General features: G+C 33.4%; 1 protein-coding gene across 10 annotated transcripts in view; it reads right to left on the bottom strand.

Moving 5' to 3' along the window:
• LOC117577937 (putative uncharacterized protein DDB_G0280331) overlaps nucleotides 1-16,524 on the bottom strand; it is a 106,464-nt gene extending 89,940 nt beyond the window's left edge. The window contains exons 1-3 of one of the 10 annotated variants that reach the window (XR_007955456.1): nucleotides 12,896-13,019; nucleotides 12,040-12,419; nucleotides 2,546-3,500 (exon numbers count right to left, since the gene is read on the bottom strand). Coding sequence is in view for 3 of the 10 variants with exons in the window: in XM_052008019.1 (XP_051863979.1) it covers nucleotides 3,452-3,500; nucleotides 12,133-12,323 (240 nt within the window). In the remaining 7 variants the exon portion in view is untranslated. The other 9 variants (XM_052008019.1, XM_052008014.1, XM_052008016.1 and 6 more) reach the window with 9 other exon arrangements.
• Between the last annotated feature and the right edge of the window lie 1,498 nt (nucleotides 16,525-18,022).

Here is an 18,022-nt window from a genome sequence, read left to right as displayed (position 1 = left end):
AAAATATATCTTTATCTCTTATAGTTTTTGAGATCTAGGTGTTTAATCAGACGGACAGACAGACGGACGGACAGACGCTGTTGACGCTGATCAAGAATAATTATATATACTTTTCTGCCTGTTACATACATTTCCTTCTACTCTAAAGGTTTGAAACTAGAACTAACATAATTTGTATTTTTATGTGTCTAATTTTTATAATTACTTGAAAACACTTTAAGAGCAATATGATTTTTAAGTGTTTTCATATCAATAATCAATTTATATAGATAACTGTTCGATATAAATTTCTCGTGCTATACTTTTAAAGCGATATAGCAATGATTTAACTTAAAAATAGAAGAATATATAGTACATAAAGGAAAGAGAACAAAAATGCATTATTAAAAATCATTTTTTTTTAAGATATGAACTATTTTTGTATATTCGTATCTCATCTTTGCGAATTTATTTTCTGAGATCAATAAAGAAATTTACAATTTATGTTATTTGTATTTTTTTTTTTATTACATTTTATTATTATTATTTAATATTTATGTGTTGTATTATTTAATAATGTTGAATATTAATTTATAAATTAGTTTTACTTTTATGCATTATTAAAGACTGCAACATCAAAATATCTTTACATTTGCTTTCTAATAGTTTTGTTAACGAAATATACATTATAAAATTTCTATAGTTATGTTGACAATATAGAAATTAATCCTTTTCTGAACCCTTCTTAACTGTTTAAGGACAATCTCATTATAAAGTCATTCCTAGATTTGTTTATCACAAGTCATTTTACATTTTCGAGTTTAACGATATTGTTACAAATTCTTTATAGCCATGACCCTGAAGCACTTTAAGGAATCTAACAATTTTCAAACTCATCTGCATAAGTATGTGTGTGTGTGTGTGTGTGCAGAAGTAATGCTTATAAATTGGCTGGATAATTTATTTAATTTCTACAACTGATTGGCAAAGGGTCGCCCCTAGGATTCAAGAATTCTACCCTCTAGAGTTTGGCGAATTTCTCAACCCGCACTTTAACTTATTCTTCTCCTCTCCGCCACCCTCTTCTCATCAGCATCATCATCATCATCCCCTTCTTCATCTATTGCCAGCATTTCCTGTAGACATTTTTGTTCGTTTGTTTGTTTGTTTGTTCGCTTGTTTAAAGCAAAGTGCGGGAACGGAAGTGTTTGTGACTTTTATGATTTGGCAAGTCTTTGATTTGATTAGAACTCAACGTTTCGCATACTTATGTGTGTGTGTGTGTGTGTGTGTGGAGACTTTCTCTGGAGTATGTTTGATTGCCATTCTCTGTTCTCAATGAATGGCCAACGAATTTTCCCAAGCATTGCCATTTTTTTCAGCACCCGATTTGATATTTTCTTCTTATTCAATTTTTTTTCGTTATTTTCTCTGCCTCAACTTAAGGTTTTTTTTTTTATTTGTCGCTTTTTAAGTTTTCAATGAAATTCACTTGAAATTAGTTAGTTTCTTTATGTTCTTCAAGGGTTTCCATATTTTTCTATTAAATTGAGATTGGATTTGTTGAGATATATTAATATTACATTTTTTATTTATGAGTATACTATAAAAAAAACATTTTAGGATCAAAGTATTTGCTAATTATTTATTATTGAGAACATTTTAACCGAGACTTTCTTTTAAAATCTTTATATTTTCAATCAAAACATCAAATTAAACTACAATTTTAAGTTTTGAGATTGGATTTGTACTTGAAATGTAAATATATGAATATTAAAAACACTTTAAGATCAAGGAATAATAAATTATTTCTCATGCAAGCAATTTTAACTGAGATTATTGTTTTTTTTTTTAAATTCATATTTATAAAGAGATTTTCTAATGCCAAAAATCAAATTTGGGAATTTAAATTCAAAAAGGAAATTTAGAATATTAAATATTTCATTAGTTTTACATATTTTTATAAAATAATAGAAATTCTATCAAATTAAAATGTAATAAATTATTGTGGTTATATCAAAAATATTTGCGGACAGTTTGCAAATGAGTGCAAAAAGATTTGAATACCTTGCGCATCGATCAACAAATTGATTTCCGTATTTATTTTTGTTCTCAATGAAAGCAAATTAAATGTCTAAAAATAAATGCAACTAACTGCTGCACACACACACACACACAGACACTTGTTAGAAAATACATTAATATTAAATGAGTATTTTATGGGATTCAAATTGATGGAATGAATAGTTCAAATGCTTTTCAGCCACAACACAATTTCCTTTGGCCATACGTACGCACCCCACCCCACCCCACCCCTCCTACACTCTACCCTCCACACACACACAGACACACGCACACACTCTGAGGCAGCGACGGTTTCCTTTGCTGTCAATGAGCGTGAAAAAATCTTTGGAATCTCGAGCCGCAGAGCAAAGCAAACTGAAGGCAAATTATTTTAAATATTGTAGAATATCAATCAACAGCATTTGCATGCGCCCCTCCTCTACTCACCACTCTCTACACTCTGCACTGCTTGCTCCCCCCTTTTATGGCATGACTAACTTACCTGACTGTTCGCTAGTTGTTGTTGTTCTTCGTTCTCTTCTCCTTCTGCTTTGTCTTCTTGTTGTTGTTGGTGTTGTTATTATATTTATTGTCGTTGTTGTTGTTCTTCTTCTTGCTGCTCGTGCTCTCTTGTTGTTGCTGTTGTTGTTGTTGCAGTTGCTCCCTTGTTGCTTTAGGCGCGTAAAGTTTTTCGCATTTTCGTTTTCAAATTATATTTCATTTGCTTTGGCGCCGCGTCTCGTTTGTTCTTCTTGCTTTGAACATTGCGCTTGTTGTTGTTGTTGTTCTTGCTTTTTGTTTTTGGTTTTCTGTTTTTGTTCTTATTGTGTTTTGCTGGCCGCCCAGTCACATGACGCCCGCCGGGCGTCTCTCACACACTTCTCTCTCCTTCTCACTCACTCTCCCACTCTCTCTCTCTGTGTTTCTGTTTCGCACTTCTTCTAGCACAATAAACACTTTCTTTGTCACTTTTATTCACGCAATTCACGTTTGTTGTTATTGTTGTTGTGATTAGTTTTCAATTGAATATTGCTTCATTTATTATTTGATTTGTTTGCAGTTGTTGTTGCTGTAGTTATTGTTGTTATTGTTATTGTTGTTGCTATTGTTCGAACTTCTATTTGTTTAAACTTAAATGCAATTGCTAATTATTTTTTATGATATGTATAATTAATTGCATTTACTTTCGTAATATATTTGGACTCTATTTCAGTCTATTTGAGCTTCGAGTATTATTATTAATATTTATTATTAATTGTATTATTATTTTTATATTAATATTATTATTTGTAATTGTTTAAATAAGTGTAATTTATATGAATATTTAATGCATCTGTTGTCCGTTTTGTTTTTGCTTTCTATTTCATTTTGGATTTTTTTCCTGTTTTTTTTTTTTACTTTCAAGTCTTCATTTCATTTGTCCATTATTCAATTTCTCATTTCCAAGACCTTGTGTGCTATAAAGAAACAAGAAGTTCAAAATCACAATAATTAGATCACAATTTCGACAATATCAATATGCAAAGACAAAAAAAAGCAACAACACTAAAGCGCGCAGTACGCAAAGACAAGGATCCTCAGAGAACAACAACGGCACGCATACAAAACAACAACAACAAGGTTTTTACATTTGCAGAATGCAAAGTCAAGATCAAAGCGATATGCAGAGAACAACAACAACTCACATACATGTGTATGTATGAATAGTTCAGCAACAGCGCATTTGAAAAAGCAAACACAAAAGCAATGACAATGCTGCTAGTACAACAACAACACGCATGTTACGCAACAACAACAGCGCCTCTGTAAAGACAAAATCAAAGAAGAAGCCACAGATTAAGGGGTTGTTCTGATCAGCTGAAGTTGAACCCAAAACAAAAACTTTGAAAAGAGAAGAGAAGGCGTAAAGTTGCGCTACTTGGCAAATTGCTCTCAGCAAGTGCAAATGAAAGAGACATACATACATATGCATGTAGAATGTATGTAAACATGTGTTTATGAAATACAAATGAAAGAAAAGGATAGCACAATGATGCGAAGCTAATTCAATTGAGATTGACAGTGTCGCAAATTTAATTTTTTCCCTTAATAGGTAAATTTTGAAATTATAGATAATGATGTAAATTAATTAACTTTCAATTACTAAAAAAATTATAAATTTTGCATTCACTTAAATTCTTTATAAATAGTTTATGTTAATTATACCCGCTACCCATAGGGTAGAAGGGTATTATAACTTTGTGCCGGCAGGAAATGTATGTAACAGGTAGAAGGAGGCATCTCCGACCCTATAAAGTATATATATTCTTGATCAGCGTCAACAGCCGAGACGATATAGCCATGTCCGTCTGTCCGTCTGTGTGTCTGTGTGTCTGTCCGTCTGTCCGTCTGTCCGTATGAAACACTGGATCTCAGAGACTATAAGAGATAGAGCTATAATTTTTTTTCGACAGCATTTGTTATGTTTGCACGCAGATCAAGTTTGTTTCAAATTTTTGCCACGCCCACTTCCGCCCCCGCAAATCAAAAAAATCGAATAACAAGCGTAATTTTAAAGCTAGAGTTCCGAATTTTGGTATATACAATAATAACTATAGTATTTATGATTTCTGAAAATTTGGTTGCGATCAGATAAAAATTGTCGAAGTTATTAAAGAAATACTTTTGTATGGGCAAAAAACGCCTACTTACTAGGGGTCTTAGTTGCTTTGGCTGACAATCTGGTATATATTGAGCCGTCTATGGTATATTTTGAATACGGTACTATGTCGATATACCAAATATACCATTCGGTATATTTTTTATAGTATTTTTGCAGTATATTTTGAGAAAATACCGCAAAATATATTTCTTTTATTCAAAATGGGTAGCGGGTATCTCATAGTCGAGTACACTCGACTGTAGCTTTCTTACTTGTTTTTAATTTATGTTTTTGTAAATACTTTTCTCTCTTAAAATTTTAGTATTCGGTATTCAAAATTATTTTCTAATTAATCTGCTTAACGCAACTTTAAAAGTTTTGTCTAAAGTTTTCTGTTGCTTATAAAAATCGAATTGATATATGCTCTGTGCTTATTAAGTTCCGCATATAAGAAAGATATTTTCACAAAATTAATATTATTATTATTTTTTTTTTTTTTTTTGCCTTGTCCAAGGTTGGCGTTTTAAAAGTTAATCAGCCCGTCATTCGACGCTTGCCACAATATGCGCTGAAAAGTTTCTCAGCCAACGTTTCCAATAGGTGGCATGTGGCAAGGAGGTGGCAAGGTGGCAAGGCGGAGAAGCGCATTGAGTTATGCTGCAATAAATTTCACCTCATAAGCCAATAATGGCGAAACTTTTGTGTTGCACATTTCGTGCCGTCGTGTCGCCTATGCACGCCACATTCTCTCTCTCTCTCTCTCTCTCTCTGTATTTTTGTCTTGCTCTCTCTTTGCTACCTGCAGCTGAATGTCCTACTTTTGCAACAAATACAAGTGCAACAATAAGATTGCTATTTAACACACACATACACACACACATATACACACACTAATAGACAATGAAAATTCGAAACGTTACGAAAAGAAGAACCCAAATTTATTGAGACAGCGCGAAAGAGAGCAAGCAGAGATATAGAAAGATATGTATATATACTATAGCGAGAGTAGTATATAGCTCAACCTTTAAAGGGAGCAACAAACTATAAACAAGAAAGAGAAGTAGACAAGAAAATAGAAAGAGAAAGAGATAGTAGATATAGAGAGGCTTCATATATACGCTCATACTCCTCAATTTGGTTTATGTGCAACCTTTTAAAGAGAGCAAACTATAAAGAAAAAGACGAATGGGGGAAGGCGGAGGAGGAAACTTATATGCATAATGAGGCACACCTCGCATATAAGGAACCGAACATTTCCGGGCCGCTTTCGTTCTCGAGGCAAACACAAAGACAAAAGGCATGAAAATGACGATGACGATGACGATGACGATGACAGAACGATGACGATGACGATGACGAAGTTGTAGTTGAGGAATGTCGGTCACTATGTTTTTGGCCGCGTTGTATTAAAAGTCATGCCATAACATCAAATATATTGTGTAATGCCGAACACAAAAGAAATTCTCCAGAGAGAGAAAGAGAGAGAGAGAGAAGTTTGGCAAACTGCCTGAACTTTTTACCCAGACTTAAGTGTTTATGATTTCTCTGTTTGCTGCTGAACCAAAGTAATTAAATTTCGTCGACTAACTTCGAACGATTTGCATATTCCAAAGACCACGAATTATAATCGTCTCAGACTATTGCATATTTAATGTTCGTCTCCTATTCAAATCATATTAGTCGACAATTATCCGAGTCTACTTCTTTCTATTTATAATCCATTAATTATTCAATTATTCCGACTTCATTTCATCGATTGGACCAACTTTTGCAACTCAATCAATTAAAGTGAATTGCAAAAGATGAAAATAGTATCAAATAAATAAATCGATAAATTCTCAATGAGCTTATTTAATGTATCCGAAAACATTTGATTTGCAGCACATTTTATAAACTTATTATAAAAGATTGAATAAATTTATAGAAAAAATTGGCACATAAATTCATGAGAAACTATAATAACTAAAAAATGAAAATAATTAAATTATAACTTGAATATAAACATAATAAAATTAGTCGTATGAATATTACTTCTCAAAAATTGTATTTCCCAATAATTAGACTATAATTTCAATACAAAATGGTATAAATAAGAGATGTTATTATTGAGAAAACTCACTTATGGGCATTTATATAGAAAACATAATTCAAATATTGGTTAAAATAGTAAATTATATTTGTCAAATTTTACATTTCATTGCAGAAAACTCTAATTATAAGCATTGTCTATAAGTATTTTCTAATATGTTATAATTGTCTTAAATTTTCATGTTGTGTTTAGTCAAATAAAAAAAAAGGAAATAAACACTGAAACCATAATTTGGTATTTTACTGTGAAATGAACTAATGACTATATTTTTTTTTAATTATAAATTTGGTTTAGATCTTATATCAAGAACTGATCTCAACAGAATAAAAATATATACCTTAAAAAATACTTTAACATTAACATACACAAAATTCATTAAATTCTAAATATAAAATTGATTAAAGCAGAATGATAAAAAACCAAAAACTTATTATTAAAAAATGGTGTCAATACATTAAATGATGTATCTGAAATTAAAAATAAACCACAATTCAAAATACATTTAAAAATAACCAATTCTGCATTTCTTTTTAATGTTTCACATATATTTTTGAAATATGTATTTCAAAAGAACCAAATTCTGCATTTAAAGTTAACATATTTTCAGAATATTCGCATAAGAAACGCAGTGGCAAAGAGTGATGATGATAAAACAAACTATGTAGCGAGAAAATATTCCGAGTTGCAAACATTTTTTGTGGCACGTTTCGAGCGCAGAGGAAAGTGTAAATTGGGTCTAACTTATTATGGGTATTATCAGAGAACGCCCTCTTTCTCAGTTTCTCAGTTCTTTCAGTTTTTCCTTTTCTTTTTTTCTTCCTTTTTTTTTGGAGACATGACAAAGTAACAGGCAACAAAGACTCCGCCAGTTTTATGTTACTACAACATTTACGAACAACTTACAGCAACAACAAGAACAAGAACAACAACAACGATGACGACAACAACAACAACAAGAACAGCCACAACAACACTGCAGTTTATGCCAAAAAAATCGACTTTTTTCCCATAGTGCACTGACTAGACCACTTTTCAAAGCACCTATTGGCGACCTCTTCTTCAACATAGTCTTCTTCTTTGTTTCTCTTCGCGTCTCTCTCTCTCTCGCTGTCTTGCTGTCTTGCTCTTTCCTACGGTTGTTAGAATGCACTTTAAGCAAGTTAGCGCATCGTTTCGTTATGTGACGTTGTTGTTGTTGCTGTTGTTGTTGTTTCCCCCAATTCCTTCTTTTCTGCTTCTTCGTCAAAAGCTTTGCAGCAGTTGACGTTGATGTTGCGGTTACTTTTTTTTTTGCTTTTTGGTGTATTGAAGGAGTGAGAGCGAGATAGAGATAGTGAGACGCAGAAGAAGTGAGAGAATGGAAGAAGAGCGAGGTAAAGAGAGTGAGAGTGTGTGTAATTGCTATTTAGACGAGCTGTATGCAATTATGCTTTGCCTGATTTGCTGGCAATAGCTGCGGCCAAACACACACACACACACACATACAGAGTAGAAAACAAATAAAGTCACACACACACACACACACACACAGAGAGATGTGCATGCATGGACATGCATATGAATTTATATTGGAGAGAGTTTAATGCGCGCTCTCTTACCCCAGACGACCTAAAGACCATTTAAAGTAGGACAACGGGGCCAAAGCAACCAAACACAGCGACGAAGCGACAGAGCGACGAACAACGACACACAACAAACAATGCGAGGATATGTCGGAGGCAATAAAGGAAGCGTCGTCACTTTTGTTTTTAGCCCGCATTACGAGTATTTGCCGTTATGCAGCGACTGCTGCTTGCTTCTGCATTAAATATCAAAATGTGAAACAACAACAACAACAAGAACAACAACAACAAAGCAGCAGCAGACAAATGTGTCAGGCACTTCTCTGTCTGTGTGTGTGTGTCTGTGTGTGTGATATATATTTATTCTCTTCTTCTTCTTTTTTTTAATATATGTATATATACATAAATTGGGTCAGGCATAAAAAATGGCGTTTGTGATTTTTGCAGCTGTTCGCCAATCGCTAAATTATTGCAATTTAATGCAAAAATGCATAATTTATTTGTTAGCTGACTTCTCTCTCTCTCTCTCTCTCTCTCTCTCTCTCTCTCTATTTGCTATTGTAATTATGTTCAGGCAATTTTCAGTTCATGTTTATGATTTCCTCTTTTTTTCCTCTTTGAAATTGAATTTAAATTTCATATGTCACCATCAAATTTGTTAAGGGAAGCTGGAAGAAGAAGAGCTCTCGTAATTTGCCAACTTTTTATGCTTCCGTTGAGAGTGCTTCAAAGAGATTAAATACAGGCATAAAGTCAAAACTGCAGCCACAAAAAAACAAAAACACACTTTTGCATATCAAAAGTCAGTTTTAGCAAGTATTTCAATTATTAGTTTAATGATTTTAATTATGGCACTTTTAACCTTAAATTTCAAAATATATATTTAAATAGCTTTTATTGCCGGCTATTAAATGAGCAATTTTTTAATCCCAACGAAATATGTTTTATTTAAAAAATGTAATAAACTTTGACAGCCGAACTAATCCAAATGATGCTTTCGAAAACACTTAAAAAAAAATAAAGAAAAAATATAGAACAGTTTTTGATTTTCGTTTTTCTTCAATAAAATAATCTGTCACAGCAAAATTTGTGGAAAAGATCAAAGAGATTTCTAATTGGCAATCATTTTTTTTTTTGCTTTTTGTTTCAATCTATATTTCATAAGGTCTTAAGCCCCATATGAAGCGTTTATACGAGAGAACAAAGACAACAACAACAATAAGAAGAAGAAGAAGAAGAGTAAGAAGACTGACCGAAGATGACGATGAAGGCAATGCATCAAATTATATTAATAGATCTCTCTATGTGGAACCAGAAATGATTCGACTCGCAACATCGGAATGGTCGGAATTCTTTTCACAAAGAAACCAAAACAAAAACAACAATAAAGAGAAAGAGAGAGGGAGAGGGAGAGAAGAATAGAGGAGAAATAATCATTTCAAACTCAAGATTTATTTTATTTGGACAAGTTGAGCGAAATGAGCGCCGCAAACACAAACAACAACAAAATGCGGCGAATAATAGTTTTTTATTTTCCTCTCTGCTCTTTTCTTTTCATTCATTCTTTATCTGTAGTTTTTTGTTTTTTATGCGTTTCTTTTGTTTATGTTTTGCACAGCAGCTGACGCCATAATTTTTCTAAAACGTGTTTGAAATACATCACACAAAACAAACCACAAGAAAAACGAAAATACGAAAATGAAAACAAAAAACATTTCAAATCATTTTCATAATTTCTCACAAAATGTATTAAGTGTAAATATTTTTAAAGCGAAAAACTCTCTATAAAGTAGAATATCTTAACAAACTTGAGGAACTTTTCGAATTAAAATATGTATGCAAATTTATTATAAAATAAAAGTATATATTTTATTTGTAGCATAAATGAAATTAAAGTAAAACGAATATTCTTTAATTAAAAAACAAAACAAATTACTTAATAGCAATTAAACTAATTTCAAAATAAATAAAATTTGGCATCATTTAAATGAATGAATTAAAAAAAAAAATTAATTTTTTTTTGAAAATTTGGCACACATAAAAAGTCACATAAATTAATAAATTACATTATAATAGACTTTTATATCATACAATTGAATTCTTTATAGAAACTTTGAAGGCTAATTCTGAAAAATCTCAGAAAATTGATAAATTTTCTGTATATTTAAATTTGTTTCTTATGGCAACGAAACTCAAATTCAATTTGTATATTTAAAATCAATTTTTCAATTAAATTTTTCTAATTCATGATATCGCAGCTTTAATATTAATTCGTTTTATTTTTTTTATCTTTTGTTAATTTTGCAGCTAGTTTACAGAAATTGTAAATTCTATTGCTCTAAAAGTATTTATTTCTTTTCGAGAATAAATAAAATTAAGAGAATTCCTTCAGCAAATATTGTTAAAAAAAAAAAAACAAAAAAATAAATATATAAATAAAGTCACTAAAAACTGATTAAACATATTTCAAAATAAAGCAAATTTGCGGCATTTAAATGAAGCAAAGAAATTTCTGTGAAACGTTTGATTTATGTTTCAATGAAAAAAAATGTTATTTTTTTAATGAAAATGGGGAAAAATATATAAATTGTTGTTTGGCTAAAAAATGTTTGCTTTATTGAAAAGAATTTTTTTATTTTAAAAAAAAAAATTACTATGAACAATGTTCTCATTGAAACGAACGTTTTATTTAAGAAATATGGAAAATTTTCACTATATTACAAGTTTTTATTCTATAAAGAAAACATAACTTGTAATTTTCATTAAACATTTGCTTCTATCAAAACTAAATTTTATTGTTTAGCATTTTATATAAAAATCTGCTTTTTATTGAAAAGGTTGTTAATTTATTAAAAAATATATAACTTGTAATTTTCAATAAACATTTTCTTTTATCAAAACTAAATTGTATTCTTAAGCATTTTATATAAAAAATCTGTTTTTTTATTGAAATAAAGGTTGTTATTTTATAAAATGAAAATTAAATTTTGTAATTTTCATTAAGCTTGCGATTTTATTTTTATTGAAATAAAGGTTGTTATTTTATAAAGAGAATATAACTTGTAATTTTCAATTAAACATTTGTTCTTATCAAAATTAAATTTCATTGTATTTCATTATATAAAATCTTTTTATTGAAATAAAGCTTGTTCATTATAAAATGAAAATATAATTTGTAATTTTCATTAAACTTGCGATCTCATCAAAATTTTAGTTTATACTTTAGCAATTTATTTTAAAAATCTTTTTTTTTATCAAAAATAGTTTTATTTTATAACAAAATATATATCTTCAGTCTTTTTATCTAAATAATATATTTAGAAATTGTTCAAAATTGAATTGAATGTCAGCCCCACTTGATCACAATAAAATTGCGCTTTTTGATTTTTTTTTTTTGTGGAATAGATTGCGTAATGAAATTGTGAGAAACGTGCAAACACAAAATAGATCTCAGCGCACACATAAATAATTTGTTTAATCACAAAAGCGGCAATAAATTGTGCACAAAAACGCAAAGAAAAATATACAAAAACAGGCGAAAAGGCGAAAAGGAAGAAGACGAGAGACGAGAAATGTGAATAAATTGTGATCAACTTTGTAATACTTCAAAGCGTTGCAAAAGAATAAAACACTTGCTTCTTCTTCTTCTCTGGCTAACAACGTTTTGATCGCACACACATACATACACACACACACACACACACCTCAGTACTTAAAGGCAGCTGCGTCGGCGCTTTTCTGTGTGTGTGAGAGATTTTTCTTTTGCTTGTTTTTTTGTTTTTCTGCAAAAATTTTACACTTTAGTTATTTGTTTTCCAAAGTTGTTGTTGTTGTAGTTCCTGCTGCTGCTGTTGTTGTTGTTGTTGTTGTTGTAGTTGTTGTTGAAGTTGTTGCTGTTGCAGTTGTTGTTGTTGTTGTTGTAGTAATCGTTGTTGTTGTTTTGTAATTTGCACACACACTGCGTTCTTAATTTTTTTGCATTCAACATTTTGACAGAAACATTTTTTGCTGCCTTCTCCGCGCGTTGTTCTTTTTTTTTTTTTGTTGTTGTTCTATTTCATTTCAGGTTTATTTTCTCTCTTTTCTTTTTATTTGTTTTCGTTGCATCACATAAAAAAAATTTGTAAAAAAAAATATAGTTATCAAGGTAAAAAAAAATTTGGCAATCAAGTTCTTTTTATGTTTTTCATTTTCTTTTTTTTTGGGTTTATTTCCGTTTCCGCTTTTCAAATTTTTTTGGTTGCACTTCCGCGCGGCGCGAGCCGAAGTCGAAATGCAGAAAAAAAATGAAGAAAATAGTTGAAATCAAGTTGGGAAGGAAGGAAAAAAAAAACGGTGCCTGGCTTACTGGACGTATGAGTGTCGAGTGTGTTTGTTGATCAAATTAATTTTTGGCAGTGTTGCAAGTGGCAGGTTGCAAGTGGCAGGTTGCAGGTTGCAAGTGCAGCGAGTAACTGGAACAAGCTCGAGTGTTTTGCTAGTTCTTCGGCCAATGCAACTCCGTTCACTACTCCACCAACATCGACATCGACATCGACAACGCCATCGAGACACACATACTTAGAGAGACACAGAGACTGACGGACAGACAGACTGACAGACTGAAGGCAGACACACTGAGCTGCCGAGTCAGAGCAGCAGACACCGTGTCAGTCAACGTGTGTGCGAGCACGCGGAAAAACAAATGTAAACTGTTTTTGCTGCATGGCCAGCGAACGTTTGGAAGCAGCAGCCGTCGTCGCTGACGTCGCTGACGTCGCAGCAGCAAAAGCCGAAACGAATACGAATACGAAGCGAAGCGAAGCCGAAGCGACGAAGTCAAAGTGCCGACGAGCGAACGCAGCCGAAGAGAACGAAACACGAAACACGAGAAACGAGAAACGACAAACGAAGCACGAAGCAGGCAAGCAAACAGACTTACACACATACTTACACACCAACACACACACACACATACCAACACACATACCGTGTACGTACGTAGGAAGCAGGCAGGCAGCAAATAGGCAGCGAAATATATTTTTTGAGACGTCGCTTAGCGGTGAAGCGCCGCACACGAATGAGAACCGAGATGCGACTGCGATGAGACCAAAGCGGCCAACAACAAATGTTGCTGCTGCTGCTGCTGCCGGCGTCGACGGCGACTGCGACGGCGACTGCGATGCTTTCGGTGTGCTTTTGTCTTTTGCCAGGCACACAAACAACATTTGCATTTGCTGCCCCGTTAACAGAGGCCGCGAATTCAACACAACAACAACTACAAAAAAATATAGTGCCAAAAGCTTTTTTCTGTGCACTCTCTCTCTCTCTCTCTCTCTCTCAACTTCCGGCACAACTGACGGAAGCAAGTTGCAACTACAACGGACAACGACAACTCCTTTAACAAGAGCACACCATTTGAGAGCCGAAGGCGAAGGACAGAACAGAACGGAGCTGACAACAACAGACGCAGTCGCTGCTGTTGCTGTTGCTGTTGCTGTTGCCTTTGCTGTTGCCGGTGTTGCCAGCTAATGAGAGTTGACAACATTTTTATGTGGAGGACACAAAACACGGCAAGTTGTTGTTGTTGTTGTTGCATTTTTAATGCATTTCGTGTACAGAATTATGCACTATTATGAATTAAACTCGCTGCATTATTAAATGACACAGCGTGCCCAACATGGCGTATGAGCAACATTACGTAGCCGACCCTTTATACTTAGTACTTTGCAATATATCTCGATGAACAACGAGTGATCGAAAATTAACTCGAGTTGAAACAAGAATCGAAAAAAAAATAAAGAAAAATATAATAACCAAAGGACATCTAATCAAATTTGTTCAAGTCTTTAACGAGTATTAGTTAATAATTCGATTTTTATGGTTTGTAAATCAATCTATGTGTTCAATATTTATCGCAATATAATATGCATATTATATTTATGTATATAAACAATCTATCAAATCACAGCTAATCGAAAATGTCAACGAGTTTGTCAAATAAAAATATCAAATTTTGTTATTTTCCATACAACTTTCATTAAGATGTTTTCTCTTTAAGAAAACCTCTTCAAATCAATAATAAAAATACATTTCATTTTATGTTTCATAAATAATAAAAATATAATTATTCAAATTCAAAACTTTCAAAGGCTCGATTTTAAGCTAACATACAAAAAATCCTTTTTACATATTTACTATAATAAAAAACTCAGTTTCTTAAGGAATTTGAATTGTTAAATTTGTATTTATAAAGTCTTCTGTATAAAAAATACATAAATTAAGTTAACTATATACTTCTGATATGTTCTTTGTTTATTCAAAACATATAAAATGAAATATTTACATAAATGAAAACGATTATAAATATATATTGATTCGTTTTACTTAATAAAAATATTGAAACGCAACTTAACAATCCAATGCATAACGTGTCGTCTCAATTTATGACTAATACAGCCGAATAATATAATATAATTAATATAATAATATAAAATAATAAATAAACATATATAATAAATTCGATTTTAAAGACTTTCTACAATAACTTTAACGAAAATATTCTGGCAATAATTAATAATATGAATTATGTTCAGTCAAATTCTCAGTTATAAAAATTCACTCAAATTTAATATTTGAAATATTCGATTTATAATATATTTATTTGCAATTAACTGTATTTAGAATAAATGTAATAAAATTTATTTTTTTTAATATTTTCTAGTGTCACTATTCTAAATAATCGAATGACTGTAGTGAAGTGAAGTTCAATGAAAGATCTCGTTGATAAGAATTATTTCAATTTGCGCCTCAACGTATGCAACAGAATATTTGCAGTTGCTTCGTCGTTAACAGCGCATAAAACTGTTAACTGTTAAAGCGCGTTGGCTGTTAAACGCTGTTAAGCTGTTAACTGTTAAGCTGTTAAACAGGCTAATGCTAAGAAATTGCAACAATAATAAAAATGCAAAAACACACACACGCACACACTGAGAATAAACGGAAAACAGAACGCAGGCGACGCATTGCGTCGACGCTGACGCTGACGTCGATGCCGACGGCGACGGCGACGCTAGCAGAGCGACAAAAGCAGAACGCTGCAACGACGCAACGACAGCCGAAAAACCACGTTTTTGTGCAGAAGGCATTCACACCGAAAAAGTTTCTGCATGCTGCTGCCCACTGCTGTCCGCTGCCGTCGCTGCCGTCGCTGCTGTCGCTGCTTTCGTTGTCTCTGCTGTCGCGCTGCACGTGTGCACGTTTTTGCATGTTCGGAACAATTTACCGACCGTCGGCATTCCGTTCGGCTCTTGGTTGTCGGCAATCGGCTTTCGGCTTTCGTCACTGCTGCCTCTGCTAGCGGCATCCGCAATCTCTCTGCTCTTTGCTCTCCCTCCCTTTTCGCTCGCTCTCTCTCACAGCGATGGTTGCCTCGTTCTCGCTCTCACTTTTGGCATTTTTGTAACCGGTTTTATTCCTTCTTTTTTTTTTTTTTTTTTTGTTGGTTGCGTGTATATTTTGTGAAGATTTTGCCGCAACCCAAATGAGAAATGCGAATTGCAGCAGCCAAAAACTTCAATGGGCCATTCGACGTCATTCGTTTTTTGCTTTGCTCATTTAAAGGCTGCAGATGCAAAAGGCAACAAAAAAAAAAACACACACATACATGTATAAACACTGTGTTGGCTACGTCACAGAAAAGGTTAAATGCAGTGTAGCAAAGTGTGATATGCAAAAGCGTTCCAAAATTGCAGCTGACATTTTTGTTGGTTGGTGATGCAATCGACAAAACAGCAAACAACACAAAATAACAGCAAAAAAAAATATAGGACGCAAGAGATGCCTAATTAAATACTGAGCACAGAAACTAACACACACGCACACACACACACATACACTCAGACACACACTCGCACACACTTACACAGCTTTAGCGGGCGCGCGTTGTTGACGTTTTTTTTTTTCTCTTTTTTTGTTGTTTGTCAAAATGCAATTTGCTTTATTGCTGTTGTTGTTGTTGTTATTGTCATTTGCTCTTCTTCTTCTTCTACTTATTACTGTTGTTGTTATTACCGTGTTGTTGTTGCCGTTTAGTTGCTATTTAATTTACGCGTTTTTCGGGCCCGGCCAGTTGAACTTATTGTTGGACAACAACGTCGCCGTCGTCGTCGTCGTCGTCGTCAGTTTTGCGGTGCGTGTTAATGCACCATTTCCTGTTACGCTACTGTACCGTTACCTTTACCGTTATTTGTGCAATGCCAGCCAAAAAGCGAAGCGACTTTTCCCGCTCTCTCTCTCTTTATAACTCTCTCGCTCTCTTTTCGGAGAGCAACTCGCTCTCAGAGTCTCTGCTTCCTACTTCCAACATTCTATTTTGCTTTTTTGCATTTCACTTCAAAATGATGTCGAAAAGGGTGAGTGAAGTGGGTAGTGCAGGGTGAGTGCAATATTCAGGGGGGGGGAAGCAACTGCAACTTCGGGCATGCGATTTGAAAATTGTGTCGTCAGCTTGACACAATTTTCCAGAATGCGCCTGGAACGTGGGCCAAAAAGCATTGCGTCTGGAACGGGAACACACTGAGATTTTCGGGAACTGGCAAAAGGAGTTTCTCTCTCTCACTCTCTCTCTCTCTCTCTCTCCCTTTCTTTCTCCGTCTGTTCGCTCGCTGTGCAGATGCGCAACGCTGACGTTGCGGCTGCAAGAGCATTTTCAGCATTTGTTGATGTAGGTCTGGATGACTGTTTGCAGCTCTGAACACGTGTCCCACTAACAAAAAAAAAAAGTATTGCAATTGTCATTTCAACAAGCCGACAGCTTCTTCTGCTTCTTCTTCTTGCCACATGCCGCATGCCACTTGCTACAAACTAATCAAATTAGTCAGAGTCTTCAATGCCGGCAACAATTTATGCATTATGCATTTCGCATTTTGCAGCAACATCATCATCATCATCATCAGCAGCAGCAGCAGCTGCCAAAATGCAAAGCTCTAATGTGCCTCTATGTGTGTGTGTGTGTGTGTGTGTGTGTGTGTGTGTGTGAGTTCAATAGCATTCTGCCCGGCATTAAAAAATAAATAAAGCCGCCACTTGCAGCGGCAGCAACAGCAACGCAGACTGCAGCAGCAACCGCAGCAGCAGCAGCTGCAAAGTTAACATTAACAGCAGTATTAACAGCATCATCACTACTTTAACAGTGTGTTAACAGCGTGTTAACAGCTGCCAAAGCTTTCACGCTGTTAAGTTGCTTTTGACATCAAAGTCACACTTGCAGAGACATTTCTAAACATGCAACAAGATCTGTGAACATCTCTAGAAACATTTTCATGAACAAATCTTCTTTTAACTAATAGGAATCTAAATATTTGTTGCATACCTTTGAAAAATATACTAACTATATTAATAAGAATATGAATCAATTATTAATCACAATAAAATTTAAGTGCAAAACTAAATTCATGGTAATTATTGTGTTTATGCCCACTGTCCATAGGGTTGGTATATTTTTTATATGGTTTAAATGTAATAGTATATCGATATACCAAATATAGCATTCAGTATTTTTTAGACGGTTCTTAGTGGTTTTAGGTGACAATCTGGTATATTCTATAATCAAGGGTATATATTATATGTAATAGTAGATCGATATACCAAATATAGTATTCGGTATATTTTAGTAAATTTCAGTCGATTCTTCGTGGCTTCAGTTGA

The sequence above is a fragment of the Drosophila albomicans genome, chromosome X (assembly GCF_009650485.2).
Source record: "Drosophila albomicans strain 15112-1751.03 chromosome X, ASM965048v2, whole genome shotgun sequence".
NCBI classification, from domain to species: Eukaryota; Metazoa; Arthropoda; class Insecta; order Diptera; family Drosophilidae; genus Drosophila; species Drosophila albomicans.
Note: the sequence above shows the minus strand (reverse complement) of the source record. Positions and strands in the feature narration are given on the sequence as shown.